The sequence below is a fragment of the Pieris napi genome, chromosome 1, assembly GCF_905475465.1.
Source record: "Pieris napi chromosome 1, ilPieNapi1.2, whole genome shotgun sequence".
Classification (NCBI taxonomy): domain Eukaryota; kingdom Metazoa; phylum Arthropoda; class Insecta; order Lepidoptera; family Pieridae; genus Pieris; species Pieris napi.
The window spans coordinates 9,481,546-9,499,985 of record NC_062234.1 but is presented as its reverse complement, the minus strand read 5'-3'; the positions used below and the strand labels follow the sequence as shown (position 1 = coordinate 9,499,985).

Here is an 18,440-nt window from a genome sequence, read left to right as displayed (position 1 = left end):
GTATTTATATTGGACACGGCAAAAATAGGTACCTATAGAAATTGAATGAAGCTTCCATAGGCAGTAAACGTAAACTGCCTGAAAAAATGAATTGGTTTCATTTCAACTGACACTGTACGGTGTCACAATGTTCTGCCTATATTGCTTTATACATTGTACAGTTACACACCCGAAAATTGTTAAATGTTCTAGCAATTTACTAGCGGTTTCAATTACAATTATAACTATGAGACCGTGGCTTCTATTAAAGTGTTGAACCTCATTTAACATTTTGTGTCGCAAGAAAAATTTTGAAGCATTGTATTTAACTTTAGTTATTCTATTAAATAAATAAGTCTGATTATTAAAACGTCTTTAACTAAAAAAAATATGTTAGGTATCAATATAAATGTGTCAGCAGTTCTATGTCGTTATTCTTCTGATTGTAAATATTAATATAGTTTGATAGACATTCACATCTCAATTTCATTTTCCATAGACTGCGATTGCGCATTGTCGTGGTATTGACTATTGCAGAGTTACGGCTTTGATAGGATCTTTAGTAACACAACAGGATAACTCCGAGGTTCTCTAAGTGTTATTAAATAGGAAAATTTGAAAATGCGAATTGGATCCAACTAGAGAATTCACTCATCAACGTAGGCTGTGATACCTTCCTATGGGGTTGAACTGGAGTTGAATGTGTCGATATTATTATTCTTATTATGGTAGTCTAAACCCACTATATATATATGTTGGTTAAATAGTTAATAGAAATAGTTAAAAGTACATAGTTTTATTTAAATATTCAGTTTATTACTTTAAGTTTCTTATAGTGTAAATAATGGTAATCTCTATATTATCTGTTCACCAAATATACATGAATAATAATGTATATTATATTCTACATCATTGTTAATATCAATGGTTAAACTTATCTACATATTAGCGGTTGAGTGGAAAATCAAGAACATTGTTATTCAAAAATTGAAAGTTTATATAATTATATAAATTATAGACAAATATTATAGGCTTTTAACACATGAATCACGATACTGAAGCTCTTGAATTTGTATCTCTTCGTCGGATTTCGAATCATTCCATAGCGCTGAAATATCTCCGCCTCCCTTGCATAGTACCCTCACAACATTCTGAAAGATCGATCGAAACACTGGAATGTCATCCATAGGTATTAGTGCCGAAAGCATTCCTGCGCACGATTTGTATTTGTTGACAACATTTGTATCCAATGGGTTGTCAAAAAATACAAATACAAACAATCGTCAAACTTCATTAAGTTCACGCTATCCTTATATCAGAGACATGGCTTGTCCAACCCTCTCCTCTTACAGCTATTTTGTACTTGGTTTAAACCTAATAAGAAATAATCGAGTTGGAATACGTGAAGGTGGCTTCGAAAACGCGTTGTCGAGATGCGGAGAAACGACATATTCACGACTTGGGGATCCCTCAAAAATTTATATATTTTGTAGATATGTAATCTAACATTAGTTAAGTTACATATATATGTTTTTATCAATAATTAGAAGTGCAAACCAAATGTTAGCAATCATCGCACAATTGACGCCAAAATGAGCCCTTTAGTTTTTCCCACTCTCATAAGTTGTAATATAACATTCTCGTTTCCGATAATGTACAATACGTCGACTACTGTTGTATTCTTTATAGTGTATACATTCACTTAGATTTAAGATCCCTTCAATAACTCAATATAGTTTTAGTTTAGTCGATACCCCACTACCCCTAATTTTTGTTAGTTATTAGTTGAACCCAGCTTCAAACAAAGAGTTTCATTTATTTGAAGATCCCTCCAACAACCGCCACCGAACTTAACTCAGCTAATAATTGGAACGAAGTTCCTTATCGCGCGTTGTGAAAGGGGGCTAGACGGAAAAAATTCTTACGAAAAGTTGTCACGACACTTTTTTGCTATTTGCAATTGTAATACACCGGTTCTCGTCCGATCACCGAAGTTAAGCAACGTCGGGCGAGGTCAGTACTTGGATGGGTGACCGCCTGGGAACAACACCTCGTGATGTTGGCTTTTTTTTTCGTCGTAAGATTGGTGTCGAGAAATTCTATCATACTGTTATGATACCAATTAACATATAAATTAATCGAAAGGAATTTCGTTCCATCCGGGTGTCCCTTGACATCTCTAAAGTTTTTATTTATTATGTGTATACAATACCGTATTACCAAAGTTTTATACTCTATAGTCAAAGATATGTGATATTATTCAAAAGTCAGTATTTTCACAGAGCGTCTGAAGACAAATGTGCAATCTCATAATATTTCACCTCACGTACTCATAGTTTGTAATAACATAATATGTTATTTTATCTGAGTCGCCGGCTTGGAGTCTTTATCGTTTAGTAATGACTTAAGTGTCTTTCATAAGGCGAAAAAAATGCTATTTGTAGTCAAATAAAAATTGTATTGAAGTTTTGATACATCAAAACATACATTGCTTTGAATATTTCCTGTACTGTAGTAACTGTCGTACTATTTTTTTACAACTTAGAAGTCCCGTGATCACTCAATAAGGAACACAATAAACACATATCTGTGCCTGTTTTATTAATAAGTTTAAAAAGAATGTTGATCTCCCGAAAATGTGGTCAAGAATTAACCGTTGGTTATACACCAAATCAATATTTCATATCAATAACATCAATAGTCATATGAAATAATACTAGATAATTAGTAAGGTATGAAAATATATTATAAATATTAAAATAAATAAATTTCGTTAAATTCAATTAAATACGTTATCTCACAGGATAACTGAAATATCATGATGTCGGCTCAAAGAGAGACTGCACTGTTGTATAGTGTAATCTAATTTTAATGTCTACCATTTTATACAACTATAAAAATATAATGCCTACCTCAGTTTTCGTTATAGATTGTAAATTTTTGTTTATCAATTGTTATTCTACTAATATCTGTGAACCATAGATAACATCATAAAATATTCTACGGATTTTTTCTGTAATCTTTGAATGCAACCAACTCAAATGAACGGGTGATTGTTGGTGTTACACTTCATAATTTTTCCATTGAAACAAGTACCCTTTGTTCTTCGGAATATTAATTGTCCGCTACATTTTAATTCAGCTTGCTTAAATCTGAAAAATGAGACAGAAAAAGAAATAAAGAGTCAAGATCAATGCAGTAATGTATGAAAAACCTTTGATAGAAATTACTGGGTCTATTCAATAGGCAATAAGATACGATTTACGCCTAATCAGCGGCCGGTAATTCACCATTCTGTAAGATAATGGACACAATCTTTTAATTCATTTAACAGAAAATACGGATTGATTAAGTTTTAATTATTGTATAATTTAAGTAAACATTAGAAAACTGTCCACACATCGCGACTAGTAGAATTAGAATAATCGTAAACGGAAATAACACAGTGAAAATAATATATATTACTTGCTAGTTTATAAGTGCATACACTTATAATTGCAACTATAACACATTGCAAAATTGCAAATATAATAAAGATTATATATATTTTAATTTCAAAAAGCATGTATAATAAGTATGAAAATAATATTTAAGAAAGAAAATGCTAAATTCTTCCTTTCCCTAAGACGTATTTTGTGTTCCACAATGATTAATCACCTCTGTACTCAGGAACGCGATAATTTACTGGTACGTCCAATGTAGAATCGCTTGCTACGTAATTCGGGCGTTAGTACTCAATTACTGAGATAATCAGTCTACTAACTATCACAATAGAGACAAATTTGTCTTATCGACATATGACACATGTCTATGGTGTATTTCTAACACAATCTGTTAGATTACGCATGGTTATTAAATGACTGTAGGATTGCTTAACGTTTATCAGTTAAATTAAAAAAGCTTTATTTTCTCACTTTTATTAAATAGAAAATTAGACTGATATTGTCAATGATACAGATGTAAAAATATGTTTCAAAGCTTGACGCTCTCATGATAATGATTGTTTGATAAAGGTCGAATTTATAATACTCTGCGGAGTTCTGTCCGTCAGTCTAGTTTGCAATTCATGAACTACAGCAAAAACAACTGTATGTACAAATAAAATGTTATTTGTTTCGTTTCATATTTAGAACAATATATTGTTGTAACAACTAAGCTTGTTTCTGTTTTGTTTTAAATATGTGTTCAAATTTATTATGAGTTATAATGTTCTCTAATTTTGGAAGAACAATAGAGAGCTTTCGATAGAGCTTTGAGGGGATCGTTTGTGTTGTTGTGGTTGCTATTATTTAATTTAAATAAACGTAGTGGCTTTACAAAAATATATTAAAATGATGTAGAGAAATATTCATAATTTTCTTGTTTTATTTAAAGTAGGTTTTACTGAAATGTAATTGACTTGCAATTAAGCTTAGATAGCATGCACAACATCTATAAATAAACTCAGTTTTCAGAGATCATTTAATCAAAAGTCATAGTACAAAATATTGTAAATAACGTATTAGCTTTATTTATTATTTACAAATATGAAAGAAAGAATGCGCAGTCAAATCACATTATCCCATTCCCTAGTAACATTGTCATGATTACGTCACATAAAAACACTTGTTACACAGTCGGCGCTAGACACTAAACATCAATCACTTCTACTTTGCCATGTTTAGATTGGGCAAATTAAGGTTGTGTGCGAGCTCCTTTTCCCTGAGACAAACGATAACTCTTCAACATTTATAAGGATTATTTCATGACATACAACTTCTTTAAGTCACGAAGATTTGAAGGAATCTTTTCTTTGTATTTTTCTTTGTGTGATGCGTAATAAGTTGTTGTTAGTAGCAAAGCGAGATTTTTAATAATGATATATATATATAGTGTATATTTTTTTAACGACGACGGCTTGTTCTTTGTGTTACCGAAATAAAGTTTCTTGTTTTAAGGACTGTTACAACAATTGTATTTCACGAATGCCAAATAATAATAATAACGTATCTATATTAAGTATAATTTTACCTTAACCACATGTATGGAAGTGAAAATAGGCAAGACGCCTAGAGTATGCGCTTTCCAATCCGAAATAATACTGTTTTTATGCTACTGAGGCTAGCTAGACATAGCGTCTTAGTATTCGAGTAGACAACGGAATCATTAATATATAAGCGTTATATTATTTACTTTAATTAATTGTGGGTCTAAGACTTGCTGATTTTATCAAGATGTTTTCCATTGTGAGTGTTAATTGCGCATATATAAAGAACGTACGAGCGTACATCGACCCTGAGGTTGACATTTAGAAACATGCTAATCTTTAAAACATTTGAACACTCACATTATCAAGATAATTATCTAATTATGAGATACTGAATACGCTATTTAGAGTGATTGACACCTCTCGTTTAGCTAATTTTCCGCCCAATCACTTAGTCCATGACTCGGCTTTTACAAAATATTACGAACCTTGTTAACTTTTGAGTGGTAAGACATATTATTTTTTAACGCAATAACATTTACGTTGCTTTGAACATTTCGAATTCGCCTGTAAAATTAATTTTCTTACTTAATTTTTTCCAATAATGAAGTTGATAATAAGGTGTTTGAAGTCTCATACCCGTCAAAGTGGCAGTGACACAGTCTATTTCATTAGTAATTTTATAATACTTTATTTACCCTGAAACAATATTGTGTTGACGAGCATCGTACTGACTAGACTGCCTAGAAGATCGGCCTTTTCCTACGCGGTATGGGCCAGCGAGTCATCTTCCCTTGCAGTGGTGGCTGACAGACATTCCTTTGGACAGCTTTTGACCAAGAGACCAGAAGGCTCGAATCCCCGAAGGAAGGTGGGCCAATTTTTTTCCAAATCTGTCAATGTGCTCTGACTTTGCATTAGCGATTTTCCGTTTAAAGGAACTGTAGGCTGAGTTGTATGTTTTTTTAAGTTCGTCGATAATCGCATAGCAGGATGTCACCGCTTCTGCCCAAGTTTTAAAGCATTCTTGCTTACGACGCAAAAACGTTTAAACCAAGGCTGAGACTTGCCACCGACTGGCACCGCAGAGAATGGAACAAAATGTTCCATACAATGCAGAACCGCTTCAGTGCCAGAGTCAGCGACTGCATCTGGAGTACCCGACAAAAAGCAAATGGGCTTGGACTCCATTAAACGTAGGGTAGGACGCAAAAAAAGACCACATCCCATCCCAATCTGCTGACTTGTAGTGCCACACGTGGCGACAGCCCGCAAAGCGAGGCCGTAGAGGGCGCATGACAGAGATTTGGTAGTTCACCGGATGCGAAGTCAGCAGAAGGTCCAACAAAGACGGTGTATGACTATCCACATCTGGTATATCAGGCATATCAGGCATAATCGCCGGGACCATTTGCATTAAGTAGTATGCTAAAGCGAAGTCGTGAAAGGATCTTCCCGCGTGATCGGTGTTTTAGAGCTGAGCCAATCGGTATGGTGGGTGTTAAAATCGTTAAGTATCACGATATCACGAGGTAGAAAGTATCAGCCGGGGGGCATCTGGGTCTCGTTAAGAAAGATGAAGAGATTGAGTTAATGTAGAGCGCAGAGTTGCCTGTGGGTCCACCGGTTGCTGAGCCTCCCGATGTTGCGAGCGCGTGTGTTACTTTACTCTAGAAGCTTATATATTACATTAATGTATTTACGCTTGATGTAAATAATTAAATTATAACTAATTTGCCTGGCGCAAAATCGATGCATTTATGAGCAAGAGTTAATTGGATTAATTTTATTTTGGTGTGACATAAAAGTAATTTTAACTGATTGTTTCACAGAACGAAGCGGGGGAAATGTATTACCGCATTTGGTTTAACAGTGTATTGTCCCATTGTGTGAATATGGATATGATTTATGTTGTTTGATATTTTATTTTCGTTCTTCAAGGGAATACTCAGGGCAAATAACGTTACTGTTATTAACAAATGACAGATTATTTTTTACGATAGCATGAATTGAAATATAACTATAAAAGGCTTTTAAAAGACGCGGCGACGTTTCGACGCGGAATGTTCTGGAAATTATAGATATTAGATACTTTCTACTAGATTACAAATCCCGAATCATTGGAAATCTTATTACCTTCAAGGAGGACTTGTGCCGTAACAAGGGAACATGTGAGGTTATTTTACCTCAAATTTTATCCCGCCTTTCTTTACGAAGTTCAATAAAATCTCTTTTTTAACTTTGAATTGAATTTACATGAGGAAATGGAATACAATAATAATATAACCTATATTATATTTTATTCACATCCGTTGAAGCGTTGTCGTATAAAAAACTTTGGTGTTTATATTAGAATTGAATACTGTTTAAGAAGAAGCACGCTCTCTCTTTGAATTTTCGATTTGATAGTTATAAATATTATGTTAATCTCAGATAAAATTACCATAACGAGTCTCGGAAGTCCTATACTGCAATAATTTTAATGATGATATTTCATTTTTTAAATATAATTATTTCAAATTTATAATTAACTAGCTAAACCATTCTCGAATCCACTTGATCACACAAACGTTATCGAAATCTGATGTCGGATCAGCTTAGTTACAAATACGCACATCAGATTTACGAGTACATAATAATAAAAATAATAGCTGATCTTCCATATTTTTTGTATTGGTATTTTAATGTAGGCGCCAAGTACATTGATTGGCTTATTGTAGAAATCTGTTCATAATCACGTATTAAAACACTTGTCTGTTCGTATTTAACACGCTCAGTGTGAAACAGTTGCTTCTATTATAATTTACTACAATATAATATCTGAATATTGTGATATTATTTAAGGAACTTGAATACAAAAAAAAACAAGAAATTTATACACAATTCATTTATTTTTTGTAACGACATGGTAAACGTAGGTACATTACACAGTTAGCCTTGACTAGAATAGGAGAATGTTTCTTAGAACCGGCAGTGCTACCCTCAAATTCTAATACTGATTACAATGATGAGTTTCATACCACGCCAATCAAGGGATATTGAAAGATCTATATCGAATCGGTCTTCAGTGCCGTCATATAGACGCGGTGTTAGTAGTTGGTACTATACCAATGCTAAATGATTGTAAGCAGTAGTACAGAATAGCGGAATAGATCGCCAAACACGAATTAAAATCGTAATGTACTATAATGCCAATTAATGAGCGAATATTTAAAACTGTTTGAGGAGTTTATGCCTTATTTTATATACCATAAACTTAGCCTTTGATTTTCGTAATAGAAGAATAGTCTGTAAAACAGTACGAGAATTCATGTAATCTAGAAATTTAAAACAGAAAAACTGACCAAAATTGTATATTATCTTTATTTGGCCTTTATGAATATTAAAACTGCAAAGGTTGATCATATTTAAGTATAACAATTTTGATATGGTTAATTTTACAAAGTTTTCTTGTTTGTAAAGTACAGTTCGTGGAAGATCATGTTATACAAACAATATTTTCGGAAGTATACACTTATAAAATAATTGCTAGAATTTAAAAAGTTTTATTTGGTTAAAGTCTTCTCACAACGGAAATGAAATTGCTCACGTATAACGTCCATTATATATTCTGCTGTATTTACAATGCTTAATATATCACGTAATAAAAATAGTTCGATAAATATTGGCAGAAACAATAACATCTGTTCTACGCATTAATAGCCAAGATATTTATACAGTTTTAACGTATTATTTATTCATAACAAAGACTTGTCAGACATCAATATTTGGAGAAATACAATCGAGCCTAGATAAGCAAAGATTTTATTCCTGTCGTTGTGTGTGCTCAATGTGACGTGGCACGTGTTTCATTCATGCTTTAGCTCTTTATATTGTCCAATAATCGACGTATACAATATGAGCATTAACCATTAATCTACAGACGTGGTCTTTGCTTATGCTAAAATGCAGGTGAAGATCTCAATCGATATTTCTAATCCAATTTCTTATGTTTGCTTTTAAAGACTTCTTATAGTGAGTTCGTTATACGGCTTTGTTACATATGTTGTATTATATAGCAAGTATAAAATGTTAAAGGTTTTAATTAGAATACTTAGAAACTTTTCTTATATAGGTTCGATTGTATACGACAAATAATATTTCGTATAACGACACAAAGGAAGATAAAAACTAGATTATAATGATACAATTACCTATATCTTGTTAAACTCGTTATAAACATTCAACTAACCGTATTAAGATAATAGTCTTCCTTAGCATAATAAATTATATACATACTTAAATCTAATTATTATCACGTTACACGCTAGGAGTAACTTAGACAACGCAATATTAATTTTCAACCGAAATTATTTCTATCTACATTTCCAGAATAATGACGTATAATACTGAAATTAATACTTTGCTTTTTGTTTAATTAAAAATCAGTCGCCGGGCAAAAAACTGTTTTGCACAAGTTTAAAGGAGAAATTTAATTAAGCGTAAGAAGATAGTCGTAATTGTCAGTGTAGTGGAACAAATGGCTGCGTTGTTGAGTGTTGTCAGGATGATTTTACCTTCGTTTGCGTACCATTTATTCGCGCGATCGGGCACCCGATTGCTTTTCTCATCGACTTTATTCTCAAAATCCTCGTCGTATATTTCGGTGCCGTACTCGTCGTCTGAAGTTGTCCTCTCGTCGGGATAGTTAAAAATGTGCCTGTTGTTGCCGGGGATTTCTGCAAATTAATGTTCAAGTCATGACCAAGATTTACAAGCTTAATTTAAATAAATATTTTAATCTTTATAAGTAATACCAGCCTCAATTGGCTAAAATAAAAAACTAGCAATTGAATCCTATAAAGAAGGTGAATAACCCCATGCGCTAAATCATTTTAAAGGTGTATTTTAGTCAATTTAATATGTGAAGGCAAAAAATAAGTTATATTTTATGGACGATTATACTTCATACTAATGTTATATAATTACCGATTAAATAGGTATATACTCGTAACTACACAAAAGGTTTAAGACAATCACTAAGTTAAACTGCAAATACTCGCTTTGTTATCTAATAATAGTCATCAGCTAAGTTCCGAGTTTGTGTACTAACCATACAACCTTATCTTGCTTTCAACGTCACCGAGGGAGTTCTTAGCCACACAAATATAGCTGCCCAGATCCTCCCTTCTAATATTCTTGATGGTCATGGACATTTCAGCTTCGAACATGGATTTCTGCCTGACAGTCATCTCGTGGTGCTCAGATGGTATAATCAATTCACCTGAAACAATTTATAAAATATTTGCTTTCAAATCCAATATTAGAATTTCATCTTTTCAGTGCGAAGTTTTATGAAAAATGTAAAAAGTTCGAGCAGACACCTAGAGTTTTATATCCGCTTTATAATTTGTTTCGTTTTTATTTTGGGATTCTTTACTCAGTTAATAATTTGTGGCCGTGTTTTACATAAACGTTTAATGAAAATGTTATTTACGAAGATTTATGTTTTGGACAGGTGGGTCTGTTTTGTGAATTAATGGATGTGCAATAAAGATAGTATTATCGTTACCTGGATCTTTGACCCAGTAGTTGATGGACTTGGGCGAGGATTCGACGTAACACTCCAGGGTGACGTCGGTGCCGAGAGGCGCTCCCACCAGCTGGTTCGGTACTTGGATCACTGGGTGAACTAAAAATCATACACTCATGTAATTATCATATAAACATGTACAAAATCAGACTCTACTTACGTACACGCGTTAGAAGTTATACTTCTTTGGAATTATTAAAAATAGTTTTTGATTGCATGCAAATAATTAATTACAATTAAATAATCAAAGACTGGAAAAGGAGTCATTATAGTCAATAAGGTTCATAGTATCATCATCGAGTAACATAAATTCTATTATTAGTCGAATGTTGTTTTTTAAACTATGTCCAATGCCGTAGCATCTTCCGTGGGCAACTTCATTCTGTTAATTTTGTGTAACGGTGCGCGCGCATCGTAAAATTTCACTCTCATCAATTTTTCGTAACGCGCCTAAAGAAGTATAACTTCAAAAATATACGGATATAGGTCGTATATCGTCAGTAGGTAAATATATATTACAGTCATATGAAACTCATATTTTGTAGCTGAAATTACGTGTACAGTTTTAGTTTTATGAACATTCGCGAGGTGAATACCAATGTTGAAAAAGTATTAACTTACAGTGAACACTAATGTGGATCCTCTTACTGACGGTGGGCGGTACTCCATTACCGGCAATACATAAATATGTCCCCATTTCGGAACGTGATATCTTGGTCAAATTCAACACCTCGCCTTGGTAGGTATGTACTGTGAAAAATTATCACATTATATTGTTGAGAATGCTTTTTTGCTGAAATATATTTTTATTTAGGGGTGTTTTTGAAGGAGATCACTTTATGGTATGAATATCTAAGATTTGCATAAAAATGCCTACGGAACATATAGGATGTTCCGTGCGATGATTAATATAACTCATATTTTATTTAACTAATATTTTTCATTTATTTATTATATACATGCTCTTAAATAGAAAGAAGTTGGTGTGGTGGAAACACAAACTGGACACAGTTTAAACTTAAATTTGTTCAATAAAATTATTTAATTTTATTGAACATTAATTGTAACAATTACATATTTCTTTCTTGTTAACATATACAATATACATGTTTTATTTAACTAAGAACTCTTTTATATTAGTCCAGAAACCAAAGTAGATTACGTTTTAATGAATGAATATTTCAATTACCAGATCACGAATAGATCAATTGCACATTTAATGGGTTTTGCTAGATTAAACTCTAAACATGTCGCTCATTATCATAAAATGCCACAGATATATTAACAAATAATTAGTTTTAACCGCAATACTGCGGTTTTATACTTTACGTATAGGCTTATTCTATGTAGGATAAACCGGGGGAAAAGGGTTCAGATGATATGGTTCACAATCGGCATTATGGAGGAATCAAACAGTTTTCAAATGAAATTGAATGTGAAATGTAGAAAAAAGTAGGTCAGTGAAGACTTGCATTCTATAATATTAGTTACGTATTTAAATCTGGATTGCTTGATTGTACCTAGAAAATGGACAGTGTACATAAACCTCGAATTAGGTTTTCAGAGGATTTTTCAGAGGTTCGTACAAAGGTTTGTGGTGTACAATGAGATCTAGGAGTCCATTCATTGCACAACTCTACTAATTACGACAAACTTTAAACAATACTGGACGCGAAACTCATCCCGAGAATAGTCGCCAGAGCGCATTGTAGCCCCACAAATGCGGTCACACAGACATTCGCATTATACATATTCAGAAAAACAATGCTGTCCTTGCGCTATTCAAATAAACTTAGACAAATAAAATATTTTCCTGTTCTTGTCGAGTTCAGCATAATTTGAGGTCAACGAGTGAAAACGCGCGAAGCTGCTGTTTTTCGAATGACTTGTGTAGCAAAAGTAATTCTTTAGTAAAATAATATTTGAACGGATGTGTAAATTATGCGCGTATATGAGCTTCCGGTAATAAAATCCACTTGGTATTAAAGTTTTTGTATCACACGTAGTTAAAAGTTAATAACAATTCTTCATTCTTTAAAAGTAAACCCATCTTTGTTGACTTTTCATAGAAAGCTTTACGATTATTTGAAAGTTCAACTGAGCAAAGGAAGAAAAGTTGGCGTGTATGAAACGAGGAATAGTGGTTGTTTGGATTAAGCTAAGTTCCGAAATAATGGCGTAATATTTTTGCGTGTATGCATCTTCTTCAAAGCTTATATTAACGAGTTTTTTTATTCGAATTAACTTTTTATATTATATTTACTATGTAAATCTGTTTTAGTGAACTTCCTCTTAAAGAGGAACACAAGAAACACATCAATCTTTTTTACGTTTGGGCAGTGAGTACCAATGTTGGTTGTAATGCTTTTCTATACAGATCTCTATCGGCATTGAACGGCGCTCTGAGTACATGCGAAGCAGATCCATGACAGTCTCCATGTCTTCAGGCGTAAGATGCTGCAGCCACTGTTGATCCGTGATCAATACTGACAATTACAAAGTAGAAATATTTTTTTTTTTAAATTGCACATTTGTATTTTTTTATCTAGTTTGTTTTTTACTTTTAATGTTTAAGTTATTTTCTGTTTATCATTGTATTGTTTCCCTCTCAATGTTGTGGACACTTGTCATTGATGCACATGCATGTATCTTGTTTTTGTATGCCCTGTGTTCTCTGTAAGTGTTTGTATGTGTTTGTGCCTTTTAAAATAAATAATTTCTAACATTACTAGAACAACTTTCGCGTCGCTAAAATATTCCGTACCTTCAACGCGTCATTAGTACGTATAGATCCTACCTTATTTATTTCAACATTTCTTCCTAATGGCAATAAGTATAAAGGGAATTTTCAGAACTCATTTACGGCCAGCAATATCAATATATATATAGTTAACACAGCCCAAGGAGTGTTTGGATTTACACATGGAATAGTAACTTGTTTATTTTAAGTTATTTGTATAGTTAAATAGTTAATGTATATATTTTTTATTCATGCTTAAATGTTAGAATGGTCATATTTTTTTTAGAAAGCGTAATACAATTAAACATTTATAAACATCAACATCGAAGGTTATAATCACATGAAATTATAATGTTTGTCAATTATAAGTGTGTTATTTCGGTAATGGTCGAAGGTAATGATTCTGACGCTCGACTTCAATCACTATTATTTAGGTTTGCGTGTAGAAATGTTGATTTTATCGTCAGGCTGTTTGTATACAGGCCTGGATTACACTCGTGTATTTATGAAACAATATCTCAATTAAATACGATGGGTAGCATCTCGTTCTTATGTAGTATTACACGTCATGTTAGGCCTTCTCCTGGACGGGGATTGCATCTTAGAATAACAAATATATATATATATATATCATAATCATAAGCAAAAAAATACTATGCGTATTCACGCGTAAAATGCTGACGTTTTTTGGTGGATATTGATACATTTTATATACATATTTTGTATATAACTAACCTTTAGTTTTTGCTCCGATACTGTCCCTCACAACAATATCCTGTCCATCTTCTCGTTTCCACATGACCCTGGGTGGTGGGATTCCCCGTGCCTTGCAAGAAACCCTAGCTATTCCACCTTCCGGGACCATTGTATCACCTGACGTCTCTTCTGGTATGAAATCCGGAGGTATCACCACATCTAAGTAGCCCATCTAAAAATGTATGAGAGTATAATTTTAAGCAAATAAAAAAGCGTAGAATCTATGCTCTAAATATAAATGAATTTCAATACTTATTATATCAATGGCCGAGTGTTAAATCAGACAATGAATTGATATGAAAATTGGCCTAGTTCCTTAATAAAAATGAACACAAAAATTAATTCAAAAACACATGTCGTGCTTACTATCTTTATTCTGCTTACCCATCTCAGTACACAAATCTAGTTTCAAACGTAACAGCGGTATTTAAAACTACCCTCATATTTCAAACAAACTTCTTTATTACAACTTCTTAAACCGGGTAAGAAATGACAAAGCTCTGTTTGAATCTAAGTATGGGTATTTATTTCAACCATAATATTAAATATTTAAGAACATATCCTTAACCTTTAAGAAAGTACATATTAAATGCTCAAAGAAATTAACCATTTCTGCCAATTACAAACGCCGCTGAATAGCTTCCAAGTACAGCCGCCCAATTTATAAAATGGCTTTCACAAAATAAAATTATAACGGATTGCCCGTTCATCTCAATAATCACATTTTAAAATTAATTGAAGCCTTTTCAATATGGACGTTGTATTGAATTGGAGGCGAACACTAAATAGACACCAAGTCAATTTGGTTTACAGCGCCTGCGAATGGCGGCGTTCATAATTGCTACATACCAATACATATAAAATGTATTAATGTTTTACACGGTTAAATGTTAATGTTTGCAATCATATGAGACTAGCGCGCGGTTTCATATCGATACTTTGGTAATGGCGTGAAAAAAAGATTTTCTTTATTGGAGAGGAGGCCAACGAGAAGTCGGTTCACTTTGATGATTGATTGACGCCAACACCAATATTTTTTTCGAAGCAATTTAGTATAAACAAATAAAAATATGTATAAATTTGTTAAGTAAATTCTTGCATGTGTGTCAAAATGCCTAAATTTCAAGTTTATAACCAGCGTCGATAACAATTCAGTCTAAATTTTATATAACTGTCGATTTAATATTAATTTAATAGATAATATACGTAAATATTGTCAGAATAATTATGTATTTCATACAATGGCAATACTTAAATATGTGAATTGTAAAAATGTGTGACTTTAATAATTAGTCAAACTCTCGAAGAATTAATAACTATAATTGTAATTTATTTTGTTTCGTATATATACTGTTCTTACAATTATACTTAATTGTTTTAATTTCCATTATTATAAGATGTAAAATCAATGAATGCTATAAATAATAAAGAGTTAAAATATTTAACGATAGCGTGTTTCGTTCAATTCTGGCTGGTCAACATCGTCCAATCTGTGTTAGGCGACCCGTATTACAGTTTGATAATTGACAATTAAGCGAAATACGCCGTGTTTTCGTATTGCAATATAATTTCTAATGTTTATTGATTATGATACGTGTTCAGTGTTCACTAAAGAAACACATTATTTTTTAGATAAAATAATATTGCTAAGAAGTAACCTTACCTGACTCTTCATTGGATCCGTGTTTATCTGGCACATGTACTGACCCCGGTCTTCTTCTTGTACGTTCTTGATGTGCAGGTACCAGGTGGAATGGTCAGAGTGGGAGACGGACACCCGATGATTGTGTGTAATGACGTGTTCATGTATTGCCTGTATGGCTTTTGTATCGGCTTTCACCCAACCCACCTATAACATTGAATTATTCTATAACTTAAATTAATTAAAATACTTAAAAGAAATCAACAAAGTTCCTGGTTGATTGAGTGTGTTAATTAGGTATTAGAGAAAAAAAAAACACTCGCCAATAAGACAATATTACCAAAAGTATGAAATGTTTGGAAGTAATATAACCTCCACACTTAAAGTAAATTAAGACCAGGTTATTAGGCAATATTAATGCATGAGTGTTTTTGTTAAATTAAGTACACATAATGAACGGGAAGTACATTTATAATATTTTTATTTATCTGCATTTATCTCATTGCTTGTGAGAATAAATTAGAACGAAGTTTACAGACTTTGTGAGACCACGTATATTCAGCGCAAGTACTTACTCGGTAATTGCCCAAATTGACGACAATACACTTGAACGTCGCGTCTCTGCCGATGGGGACTGTCAGGTTTGTGATTGGCTCCCCGAACTCTGGTACTTCTACACCTCCTAGAACAATTATTCATTGAAATACACTTATATGTACGAAGCACTTGTTTTTAATAGAATTTGACGAATATATATTTAATCACTTGGTACTAATTCACACATATATTTCCTCTATAATCTTTATTACCTTGTGTAATTCTCTTTAAATGAAATAAAATAAAATAAATTAATATTTTTAAGAAAATTCATTAGGCTTCCGAATGACACTTTGATACTTAATTTCATCTTTACTAAAGGTAACAGTGAAGTCGACCGAACGATTAAGCACTTCAAAAGTCTTGGTTTACATTAACTATCTAATCAGATAATTGTATATATACGTAATTGTATTATTTAGAGTGGTGGAAATATAAACAAGAATCCTGAGCTCGGTTTCTGGTAGATTTACTATAACGATTGAACAATTGCTAGAGTATCCTTAAGACTGATGAACGCGCCTTGCAACTTTCCGAGTATAGTCTTATCAGAGCTGTCACCACAAACTTACTTGTTCTACGATACTGTCGACTGCATTTGCACAACTAAGACCTACATAAGAACATATCAACGATGCGAACTTAGTTATTAACTGAAAACTGATAAATGAAGATATTTCCTTTTCATTTATTCCCAACAACAAAAGCAGTTGCTTGAAGCTTTAATGTGATTAGATATTATTAGGTAGGTATCCTTTCGTATTGCCCAAAAACCTTCACAATGAAATATGCTATTATAAATGTAAAATAAAATCTGTACGTATAAAAGGCGAGCCATTTATAAACATATCAAGCGACATTGTAAGAGTAATACAGTCACAATGTTTATCGCAATTTTACGTTGCAATTTTCAACTTTGCAATTTCGACGGTGATACGTTCATAAATTCAATGAAATTACCCATCTTTCTGCGCTTCAAGGAGGCCATATATTTCTCGTGAAGACAGCGCTTGCGATGTCGACCATCACGCAAATGATAAATCAGTATGGCACACAATATAGAGCAAAAAGTACCTGCTTCATAAATTCACTGATTTAAATATTTAAATCAGTTCAGGATATGAAGGAATCCTCGGAATAATGCACGACTGGTGAAGTATCATACAGTGTTTGGAGAACTCAGCGCAGATTTTTTAAATGGACTTAATTTTTTCAGGTAATTGAAAGAGTGCAGTGCTTCTATAAACTTTTAATGATAGAGTTTCTCGTATATCCATATTCATTAAAATTCTATATTGCAACTAGAAATAAAAAATTAATTAACCCTTTATGCCAATACGACGGCAATATAAATGCAAAGCTCTATATCTATATCTTTCCGATATTTGCAAGCCGGTATTATATGATATAAAGTTGTAAAAAATATGAAGATCTATGCCATAACATATTATAAATTAAAATAATTAAACTATTTTTAATACTTCTTTGTTAGCATGTACTTATTAAAATAAGTTACGATTTACATATTTAATCTTATCTATTATAACTGTGTAACATTAATTTCGCTTTAGTGCCGCAGACCAACTACCAACATTAAATCAAATTCAAATATTGTTCTTACGGAACAATCCTATTATGCTTTGAATAAAGGACCAAAGCACTGCAGACAGATAGGGTTAAAAACTCAAACTGCAACGCGAGTGACTCAACTACAAATAAACATTTCAACCGGTAATTGCATTTTGAATTTTTTGCAGCAGACAATGTTTCCTGATTTGCTTGTTTAATTTAAATGGAAACTAAATGAAAGTTCCAACTGGTCATTTGTCATCGGGTGGCCGGGCCGCGTGGTTCCGACGAAGCGAGTTCCGGCAAGCTGCTTTTATTAATATTTCCAGCGCGAATTCACGCTTTATTAGCAAACAGCCGTCATGTGGCTGATAAATTATTAATGTGGTCGTAACACAGCTTGTGTTCGCTGATCTGCTTTTTGCAGATAGCGCTCTGTTAGCGTTTGTTTTTGTTTACTACAATGATAGATTGCATGAAATCGGTCCAGTAATTAGATGTTTATAATGCATTACATTACTGCGTTTCATAGCTGTTCGTCGATTCATCTACATGAGATGATGTTAAATATAGTCTATGTTGTTATTTTAACAGAAAAATTACGTGTGATCGTAATTAT

The 18,440-nt window shown here is 32.7% G+C and overlaps 1 protein-coding gene across 1 annotated transcript in view; it reads right to left on the bottom strand.

The window, feature by feature from the left end:
* Window positions 1-7,817: 7,817 nt before the first annotated feature.
* Window positions 7,818-18,440, bottom strand: part of LOC125053498 (lachesin-like) — a 46,610-nt gene continuing 35,987 nt past the window's right edge. The window contains exons 3-9 of the mRNA XM_047654855.1: window positions 16,231-16,337; window positions 15,677-15,862; window positions 13,993-14,185; window positions 11,139-11,267; window positions 10,497-10,616; window positions 10,038-10,208; window positions 7,818-9,663 (exon numbers count right to left, since the gene is read on the bottom strand). Coding sequence (XP_047510811.1) covers window positions 9,404-9,663; window positions 10,038-10,208; window positions 10,497-10,616; window positions 11,139-11,267; window positions 13,993-14,185; window positions 15,677-15,862; window positions 16,231-16,337 — 1,166 coding nt within the window. The 3' untranslated portion in view covers window positions 7,818-9,403. The remainder of the gene's footprint in view (window positions 9,664-10,037; window positions 10,209-10,496; window positions 10,617-11,138; window positions 11,268-13,992; window positions 14,186-15,676; window positions 15,863-16,230; window positions 16,338-18,440) is intronic.